We start from the raw sequence: 9,536 nt of genomic DNA, 5'->3' as shown, positions 1-9,536 counted from the left end.
CCAGCAGCAGCAGGCAGTGCGGCTGGGGAGATGGACACCTCGCTCGGGCAGTGGTTGGGCTCCCCGTCATCTGCAGGGCGTGCTCGAAGGCTGAGGAGGCCATCTGTGGGCAGGGATGCAGCAAGGCAGCCCTGACGGCTGCTGGCCCTACAGGAGCCAGGGACTTCTTGCCCAGCTGCAAGGGACAGTGTCCTGAAAGGAGCCCACTGCCTATGGCTCACCCTCCCCTTCCTCCGGGAACGCCGATGGCTCTCCTTCGTGCCCGCAAGATCTCCCCAGAGCGACACCTCTGTCTCTGGACGGCGGGGAGAAGGACCACGCAGAGTCCCACGCTGGGATGCAGCAGAACTTTAATGAGGTCAAAGAGGGAAAGGGGGTCCTCTGAGTGGGGGCCACGGTGCAGAGAGCACCAGGGGTAGCTAGGAGCCTTTGCCCCTTGCCCAGGGCGGCGTTTGCACCGGGCATCTGCCTGCCTGCTCCTGAGAGGGAGAGGGGCAGCGGGTCCATCCTCGCGTGGGGCTTAGCAGGTGCTCACAGCCCAGGGGCTTAGCAGAAGACAACAGAGAGAAGAGAGAGGGAAACGAGAGTGAGAAACAGGCAGGTTGGACGAGGGCCATGTTTTCAGAGAGCCCTGGCGCGCCTCTTCCTGCCTTCCTTTGCAGGCGGAGCCGCGGATGCTCGGCCCCCCCTGAAAGCGAAGGCCAGGATCTCTGTGCTCAGTCCATTACCGTCTTCTGGGTTCCTGGGGGTCCTTCTGCGGGGCCGCCTGCGGCATCTTTAGCAGGGGAGGCATGTTCTGCCACAGTAGCGGCTGCAAATGCCAGAGAGGTCAAAGCCCCCGGAGGAGATGGGCACTCCCTGAGAGCTGAGGATGCTGCCAACGGCAGCGGAGGTGGACGAGCCCACAACGGTGCTCTGTGGGAAGGAGCTGAGGATGGGGCCGGGCAGGGTCACCACCACGGGGGAGGGCTCGATGACGACGGTGGAGTTCTGGCACTGCCTGACACAGGGCTCGTTGCAGCTGTTGGCCAGCGGGGTCGGGCCGCAGGGCTGGCAGGGTACACAGGGGTTGCAGCAGGACATGTCTCGGGGCGGGAGGTGCACCTGGGAGAGAGAGCAAGAAGGAGCACGGGGGCGCGTGAGCAGCAGCCTGCCCGCCCACCTCGAGGGAGACAGGGCACGTGCTGGGCGCGGAGCCGGAGGCTTTGCAGGGATGTCCACGCGCCTCGTTGCCTGTCCTCCCGGGCACCATGCAAAGAGAGCCAGGCCCACAGAAGCTCTTCCCTCAACAAGAGCCCAGGTGGCCCCTCAGCCCAAACTCAGCCCCTCTCCACGCCAGACCTTCTCCCCGCTTCCCCTCCCAGGGGTGGCAGCCCCAAGCCCCGGTGTCGGACAGAGCTTCCAACTCACTTGCTTCCGAAGGAGAAGAAGGGGAGTGAAGCGGATGAGAGAGTGAACGGCTGCGATGGCTTTTATACTGGTCCTGCACTGGCCCAGGTCCAGAGGAAGCTTCTGCGGAAGTAGTAATTTTCCAGGAAGCTGATCTGAAATGCAAAACATCCCAGCTAATGATACGGGCTGTTTTGGTTTTCTGCATGGCTGCCCTTTCATTTCCTTGTTTGGCCGCACCCACTCCCCCTTGAAGGTGATGGCTCCTTTTCAAGCGCGGGACTGGGAGCCCCAGGGATTCCTGGGACAGGCGCACACCAGTGCCCGCAGAAGAGGAGTCCCAAGCGCCGGAGGGGTCGCGTGCAGGCTGGCGTCATTGGCCTGGGGCACTCGTGTGGGCTTCTTTGCAGCCCCATTGGCAGGAAGGGTCCTGCCACTCCCAGCCCTGCAATCCTCGCCCAGAAGGCCAAAGGGCTCCCGAGCCGGGCGATGTGCCACGTCCCCTTTCTCCCACCCTCCAAGCTCTCTCTGATGGCTGATGGCCGTTGTCTCGGCAGGCGGGTGCTCAGCACTGCTGCTTTGGACTCTCTTCCTCCTAATGCTGCTCTGGGGAGGCCTTTGTGCACCTCTTGGGCCTCCTCCTTCGCTCTCTGGGCTCCCTCTGGGCGCCCCCTGCCAACGCCAACGCCAACGCCAACGCCATCAGCGTGCCTGGAGCCTTGTCCTCCCCCAGGGTGCTCCAGCCCAGCCCTGCCAAGGGGCTTCCCCGTGTGTCCTCGGCCGAGTCCACGGTTGCCCATGTGTAGGCAGGGCTGCTTGCCTGCCTTGCCCTCATGTACGCACTGGAGCAGTGTGCGAGGCAATTCCACAAAAGCATGAGGAAAAACCCTTTTACTGTGAGGGTGGCCAAGCCCAGGAGATACTGCCCAGGCAGCTTGTGGGGTCTCCATTCTTGGAGCTATTCAGGACCACACGGGGCAGTGTCCTGATCAAACGGCTCTCGTTGAGCCAGCTGCGAGCAGGAGGGTTGGACCTGACCATCTCCAGAGGCGCCTTCCAACCTCAACGGTTCTGGGACTGAGGGCCTCGGTGATCTGCCGCTCATGAGTCACGAGGCTCAAGATGCCGCTGCACTCCCTAACTGTGGAAAGCACAAGCCGCTTGCGCAGCTGCGTGGCCCAGCTCTTCCCGCTCACAGTCACGGCCTACGACCGATCTGTTGCTAGGTGGCAGCCCCAGGGGTCCCCGGTGACATGCGAGGGAAGGTCTGTGCCACTGCGGTGGCAGGCCTGAGGGCTGGGGCCACTCTCCCCTTGTTGGCAGCCGTGGCACTCACCCTCTCTTTGCCCAAGCGCAGCCCCAACGGCATCGGCTGCTGCTTCTGCGAGGCAGCGCCCACGCTGGCCTGTGCTGAGAGCTGCTGGACCGGTGTGCTCCTTGTCTCCAAAGGCGGCACTGATTCCCTGGTGTGCAGCCTGGCCTCGCTGGGGCCCTGTGGGGTGACTCTTGCGTTAATAGTTGGAGTCTGAGGAGTGGCTAGGGGGAGACCCTGCTGTTGAGTCACGAGGTTCAGACAGGACCCCCTTGCTTTCTGGAGTCCTTCTCAGAGAGGACCCTAGCTGCGGCTAAGTCCAGTCTTCGTCTCAGGCTTGGTCAACGGCTTATTTTCCAAGGATGGTAGATGTAACCACCCATCAGAGTATTTGTTGTTAGTAACTAACTTGGCAGCTGCCCAAGCCGGTCGCGTTCAGTGAGAACGATCACGGCTAGGTGAATGAGTAGTGCAATTTATTAAAGCAACAGATACACAGGATCTTTGGAGTACCGGTGATAAGATTGCTGGTTACAGGACACGCATAAATACCAAAGATACGAGTACGCTGCTGGGCTACAAGTATGCTAAACGAATATGAGGCGACTCTGTGCAATGGCTATTTACAGGGCGACTCCGATGCCTTAGAGATTTACGCAGAACAAATACGAAGCGACTCTAATGCGTTAGAGGTTGAAAGCGACTGTGTAGAGGTTTCCAGTCTTACCCAAAGGCGTCCCAATGGCGGGGAAGAGAGGCTCAGCCCGTCGGCCGATCCCAGAAGTCAGAGTGGCACGCGATGGTATCTTCCCTAACAGCCTTTTTCTCTTAACCTATTCTATACTGGTTTTCAACCTTTCAGGTGGATCTTGACGAACTCCAGTCATACATACCTTTGTTATGATTGGTGTAGAATTTCCTCTCTTTGCTTTTAAAGGTGTAGACTAGAAAACTTCAAAGCGCATGCCCAGTGAGGGGTGGTTGCACCTTAGAGGCGGGTAGCTTTTGGGATGGAGGTGTGTTTTGCTATTGTAATGATATTATATTGAGCAAAGTTCACGAAAAAGACAGCATTTTGTCAAAAGCAAGGCAGACTGTCGGCTCAGGGTAGCAGATGTGCGGTGTACCAGTTCCGTGGTACCTCGCGTTCCAATTTATCACAGAGCCCGGCCGGATTTGCAGTGTACCAGCCCCATGGTCACAGAGCCCGGCCAGATTAGCAGTGTACCAGCTCCATGGTCACAGAGCCCGGCCAGATTTGCAGTGTACCAGCCCCATGGTCACAGAGCCCGGCCAGATTTGCAGTGTACCAGCTCCATGGTCACAGAGCCCGGCCAGATTTGCAGTGTACCAGCTCCATGGTCACAGAGCCCGGCCAGATTTGCAGTGTACCAGCCCCATGGTCACAGAGCCCGGCCAGATTAGCAGTGTACCAGCTCCATGGTCACAGAGCCCGGCCAGATTTGCAGTGTACCAGCTCCATGGTCACAGAGCCCGGCCAGATTTGCAGTGTACCAGCCCCATGGTCACAGAGCCCGGCCAGATTTGCAGTGTACCAGCCCCATGGTCACAGAGCCCGGCCAGATTTGCAGTGTACCAGCCCCATGGTCACAGAGCCAGGCCAGATTTGCAGTTTACCAGCCCCATGGTCACAGAGCCCGGCCAGATTTGCAGTGTACCAGCTCCATGGCCACAGAGCCTGGCCACGGTGTCTCCGCACCACTCCACCCTCCGGACAAATCCTCTTAAATTCGGTACACCAAGTTCTCCTGGCATTGCCGACATCTAAGGTTACAAACATAGGGAAATTCCATGGAATGGATTCCTGACCCGGCAACTGCACCCTACCCTGAAAGCGTCTTCCATGCTGCAACCTTTCTAAAAACATAAGTTTAATTTCTAAGTCACCTATAGCGATTATTCCACAGTGATTCAGCTCTCCACCAGGGCACCAGGTATGAGAAGGAGGATGCAAGGCAGCTGCCACTTGGCTGTGGCTGTGCCGCTCTTTAGCTGTGGTTGTGCCGCTCTTCGGGCCATGGCCCCTGATCCTCACCCGCCCTCCCTAGCAGCCTGTCCCGGGACAGAGGAGTGTCTGTCTTCAACAGTGCTGGTGCTGCCTCTCCTCCAGCCTCTGGTCTAGAGACCAAAGAAACACAAGGTGAGGGAAGTGCTTAGAAAGTCGGGAACAGAGTGGTACTGGCCAGCACGTGCAAGGATGGTGGAAGGGCTGGGAGCATCCGATTGGGGACAGTTTCTCTCTGGAGCAGGGGAGGTGGGGTGGAGAAGGAGGGCTTGCAACAACAGTGGAGAAGGATCCACATGCTGGATGGGAAACATGTGGAGGAGACAAAGCGAGGGAAGGCGAGGCAAGGCAAAGTGAGGGAAGGCGAGGCGAGGTGACGAAACGCAGGGCAATGCGAGGCGAGGCAATGCAGGGTGTAGATCTGTCTTGACTGGAGTCTTACACGCGTTGTCTCCATCCGCAGGGATCCCTTGGCTTTTCTTGACACAATGCCCCTGTGGAAGAGCCACACGCAGAATTACTCTGGCAAAACAAGCCATTTGCAGGCAGTATGTGCGAGTGCCTTGATCACAGTGTACATGGCTTCTGTGGGGAACGACTGGAGGTGCGCTCTGGGGGTGCGAGGCGGTGCAGCCCAGCTCATGCTCGCTTGGGACTTGGTTGTCAGTGGTAGGGCTCTGTGCGCACCTCGTGCTACAGTCAGTGGGACCAACTGGTGAGCAAAGTCCATCCCAGTGCAAACGACTGCTCAGAGGGGGAGAGCTCTGTGAAGAGGTTTGCCAGCTGCTCTAAGGAGACAGGGCGCTCTGGGTGAAATCGCTGGCGTTTGCTCTGAGTTTTCCCTGGCAGCCCCTCCACTTTGTGGGGACGGCACCTAGGTAGTTATGATGGAAGAAGACATGGAGAAGTCAAGAAGAGGAGGAGCTGTCCTGTTGGTGGATCGCCGCTACAGTCCACGGCTGATCGATTATGCAGTACGGACAGCTGTTCCCTTGGGATCCCGTTGACAACCTTTCCACCATTCCCAGTGTGCTGCCTTCCCCTCCTCCATACAAAATACAACCGGCGTCATGGGTGGCGGCTTCAGCCCAGTGGCCTTCTCTCAGGTAAGAAAGGCAGACTCACCGTGTGTGCAGAAAGCCCTGGGAAGACGCACGCAGAGATGAATGTCCCGAGAAGTGCTGGATGGAGCGGGCGAGGTAGAGATTGGCATTGGTGTCATCAAGCAGGAGAAAAGCAGCACTGCTCGGCATGGTGCTCTGGCAGAGCCGCTGCCCTGCCTCTGGCTGTGCGCTGGGCGGCCAGAGAAGCCGGCCAGGGAGCCTTTTGCCCTGCTGGAGATGGCTGTGAGGGTTGTGTCCGTGGCCGCCTCCTTTGTCTCCTTCTGCCTGAGCACTGCGGTTCCGGTTCTGGGAACTGTCAGCAGGCTCCTGCCTGCCTGTCTTAAAGCTGCGCAGCTCCCCTTGGGCAGCCTGGCCCGGAGTTTTACAAGGGGCAGCAGTTTTGCAAGCGGGTATGAGCGCCTGCGAGGATGTTCAGGGCCCTTGTGGCCGAGAGGATTTGGAAAGGTCGAGCTGTGGCCTGGCTGCACCAGGAGGAAGCTCCCAGCACTGGAAACCTGGTCCTGGCACCGGGGAGCCTGGGGCCCAGCACAGGTGGCACCTCGATTCCCTTATTTGGCCAAGCAAGCGCTTCAGCCTCGAGGCGATGCGAGTAGGAAAGCTCCCTGGGGCAGAGGTGTGAGAGCCCAGGCAGCCCCCCGGAGCGTTTTGCTCCGCCCTTTGGGCGGAGGTTTGGAGGCGGCTTTGAGCTGGCGGAGGGAGGAGAACACAGGAGCTGGCCCCCTTCCTGGGAGCTCCCTGGGCAGCCTGAGGAGCGTGGAGCCTGACGCGGTGCAGGTTTACGCGGCAGCCTTGGTGGGACTGGCAGAGGCTGGTGAGACGCGGCTGTCAGGCTAGGGAGGAGCAGGGCAGTGGGTCGGCGGGACTGTCAACGCTGGAGGGGGAAGAGGGGAGTCCTGACCCTCTGGCGAGGACGGGAGCTGTCCTTTTGGGAGAGGGGAGGCTGCAGATGGCACGTGGCAAAGGGTGGGAGACGTGATGTGAGCAAGGGGCGTGAAAGGGGGCGCAAGAGTCTACACGCCCCTTTTGCAGGTGACGCAGACCCTCCTACGTACTGTTTCTGCATGCCTGCCTAGAGAGACAGAGCGTGAGCTGTCTGGAAGCAGGACCACACCTGCACTTTGAAACGCCGCCTCTTCTAGCTGTGCTGGAGAAGATGCTGGCTGGGGCTGACTGGGGATGGACGAGATCCCTGCCAGACCTACAAGGAAGGCTAAGTCAATGCAAGGAGAGCTGAAATGCTGCAGAAGCACCAGCTTGTAGTTGGAAGCCACAAAGGGAGGTGGGCGAGGAATAGCCCACCTCGCTTCCTCGGCTGAGGGGGAGAGAGGCTGTAGGTGGAGGTGTCTTGTGGTCGGAGGTGCACTGGGGAGAGATGGCAGGGAGGAGCACGTGAGGAGCAACCTGTCACACAGCCGCCGCCACCGCTACCGCAACTGCCGCAGGGAGAGGGGCCCTCCTGAAGCAAGAGCCGCCAGCCAGGGAGGCCTCACAGGTGCTGCTGGATGCAGAACCAGCTCCCAGGGCCACCAGCAGCAGCAGGCAGTGCGGCTGGGGAGATGGACACCTCGCTCGGGCAGTGGTTGGGCTCCCCGTCATCTGCAGGGCGTGCTCGAAGGCTGAGGAGGCCATCTGTGGGCAGGGATGCAGCAAGGCAGCCCTGATGGCTGCTGGCCCTACAGGAGCCAGGGACTTCTTGCCCAGCTGCAAGGGACAGTGTCCTGAAAGGAGCCCACTGCCTATGGCTCACCCTCCCCTTCCTCCGGGAACGCCGATGGCTCTCCTTCGTGCCCGCAAGATCTCCCCAGAGCGACACCTCTGTCTCTGGACGGCGGGGAGAAGGACCACGCAGAGTCCCACGCTGGGATGCAGCAGAACTTTAATGAGGTCAAAGAGGGAAAGGGGGTCCTCTGAGTGGGGGCCACGGTGCAGAGAGCACCAGGGGTAGCTAGGAGCCTTTGCCCCTTGCCCAGGGCGGCGTTTGCACCGGGCATCTGCCTGCCTGCTCCTGAGAGGGAGAGGGGCAGCGGGTCCATCCTCGCGTGGGGCTTAGCAGGTGCTCACAGCCCAGGGGCTTAGCAGAAGACAACAGAGAGAAGAGAGAGGGAAACGAGAGTGAGAAACAGGCAGGTTGGACGAGGGCCATGTTTTCAGAGAGCCCTGGCGTGCCTCTTCCTGCCTTCCTTTGCAGGCGGAGCCGCGGATGCTCGGCCCCCCCTGAAAGCGAAGGCCAGGATCTCTGTGCTCAGTCCATTACCGTCTTCTGGGTTCCTGGGGGTCCTTCTGCGGGGCCGCCTGCGGCAGCTTTAGCAGGGGAGGCATGTTCTGCCACAGTAGCGGCTGCAAATGCCAGAGAGGTCAAAGCCCCCGGAGGAGATGGGCACTCCCTGAGAGCTGAGGATGCTGCCAACGGCAGCGGAGGTGGAGGATCCCACCACGGTGCTCTGTGGGAAGGAGCTGAGGATGGGGCCGGGCAGGGTCACCACCACGGGGGAGGGCTCGATGACGACGGTGGAGTTCTGGCACTGCCTGACACAGGGCTCATTGCAGCTGTTGGCCAGCGGGGTCGGGCCGCAGGGCTGGCAGGGTACACAGGGGTTGCAGCAGGACATGTCTCGGGGTGGGAGGTGCACCTGGGAGAGAGAGCAAGAAGGAGCACGGGGGCGCGTGAGCAGCAGCCTGCCCGCCCACCTCGCGGGAGACAGGGCACGTGCTGGGCGCGGAGCCGGAGGCTTTGCAGGGATGCCCACGCGCCTCGTTGCCTGTCCTCCCGGGCACCATGCAAAGAGAGCCAGGCCCACAGAAGCTCTTCCCTCAACAAGAGCCCAGGTGGCCCCTCAGCCCAAACTCAGCCCCTCTCCACGCCAGACCTTCTCCCCGCTTCCCCTCCCAGGGGTGGCAGCCCCAAGCCCCGGTGTCGGACAGAGCTTCCAACTCACTTGCTTCCGAAGGAGAAGAAGGGGAGTGAAGCGGATGAGAGAGTGAACGGCTGCGATGGCTTTTATACTGGTCCTGCACTGGCCCAGGTCCAGAGGAAGCTTCTGCGGAAGTAGTAATTTTCCAGGAAGCTGATCTGAAATGCAAAACATCCCAGCTAATGATACGGGCTGTTTTGGTTTTCTGCATGGCTGCCCTTTCATTTCCTTGTTTGGCCGCACCCACTCCCCCTTGAAGGTGATGGCTCCTTTTCAAGCGCGGGACTGGGAGCCCCAGGGATTCCTGGGACAGGCGCACACCAGTGCCCGCAGAAGAGGAGTCCCAAGCGCCGGAGGGGTCGCGTGCAGGCTGGCGTCATTGGCCTGGGGCACTCGTGTGGGCTTCTTTGCAGCCCCATTGGCAGGAAGGGTCCTGCCACTCCCAGCCCTGCAATCCTCGCCCAGAAGGCCAAAGGGCTCCCGAGCCGGGCGATGTGCCACGTCCCCTTTCTCCCACCCTCCAAGCTCTCTCTGATGGCTGATGGCCGTTGTCTCGGCAGGCGGGTGCTCAGCACTGCTGCTTTGGACTCTCTTCCTCCTAATGCTGCTCTGGGGAGGCCTTTGTGCACCTCTTGGGCCTCCTCCTTCGCTCTCTGGGCTCCCTCTGGGCGCCCCCTGCCAACGCCAACGCCAACGCCAACGCCATCAGCGTGCCTGGAGCCTTGTCCTGCCCCAGGGTGCTCCAGCCCAGCCCTGCCAAGGGGCTTCCCCGT

The 9,536-nt window shown here is 60.5% G+C and overlaps 2 protein-coding genes across 2 annotated transcripts; both read right to left on the bottom strand.

The window, feature by feature from the left end:
- Positions 1 to 777: 777 nt before the first annotated feature.
- Positions 778 to 1,083, bottom strand: LOC135317329 (feather keratin Cos1-1/Cos1-3/Cos2-1-like). The gene has a single exon (XM_064473399.1). The coding sequence runs from the start codon at positions 1,081 to 1,083 to the stop codon at positions 778 to 780; it is 306 nt and encodes a 101-aa protein (XP_064329469.1).
- Positions 1,084 to 8,154: 7,071 nt separating this feature from the next.
- Positions 8,155 to 8,460, bottom strand: LOC135317328 (feather keratin Cos1-1/Cos1-3/Cos2-1-like). The gene has a single exon (XM_064473398.1). The coding sequence runs from the start codon at positions 8,458 to 8,460 to the stop codon at positions 8,155 to 8,157; it is 306 nt and encodes a 101-aa protein (XP_064329468.1).
- Between the last annotated feature and the right edge of the window lie 1,076 nt (positions 8,461 to 9,536).

Source organism: Phalacrocorax carbo, chromosome 25 (assembly GCF_963921805.1).
Source record: "Phalacrocorax carbo chromosome 25, bPhaCar2.1, whole genome shotgun sequence".
Classification (NCBI taxonomy): Eukaryota; Metazoa; Chordata; class Aves; order Suliformes; family Phalacrocoracidae; genus Phalacrocorax; species Phalacrocorax carbo.
This window is presented reverse-complemented; position numbering and strand designations above follow the sequence as displayed.

Excerpts from the sequence above, each read along its gene's own strand:
- LOC135317329 (XM_064473399.1), bottom strand. The coding sequence starts at position 1,083 with ATGTCCTGCTGCAACCCCTGTGTACCCTGCCAGCCCTGCGGCCCGACC.
- LOC135317328 (XM_064473398.1), bottom strand. The coding sequence starts at position 8,460 with ATGTCCTGCTGCAACCCCTGTGTACCCTGCCAGCCCTGCGGCCCGACC.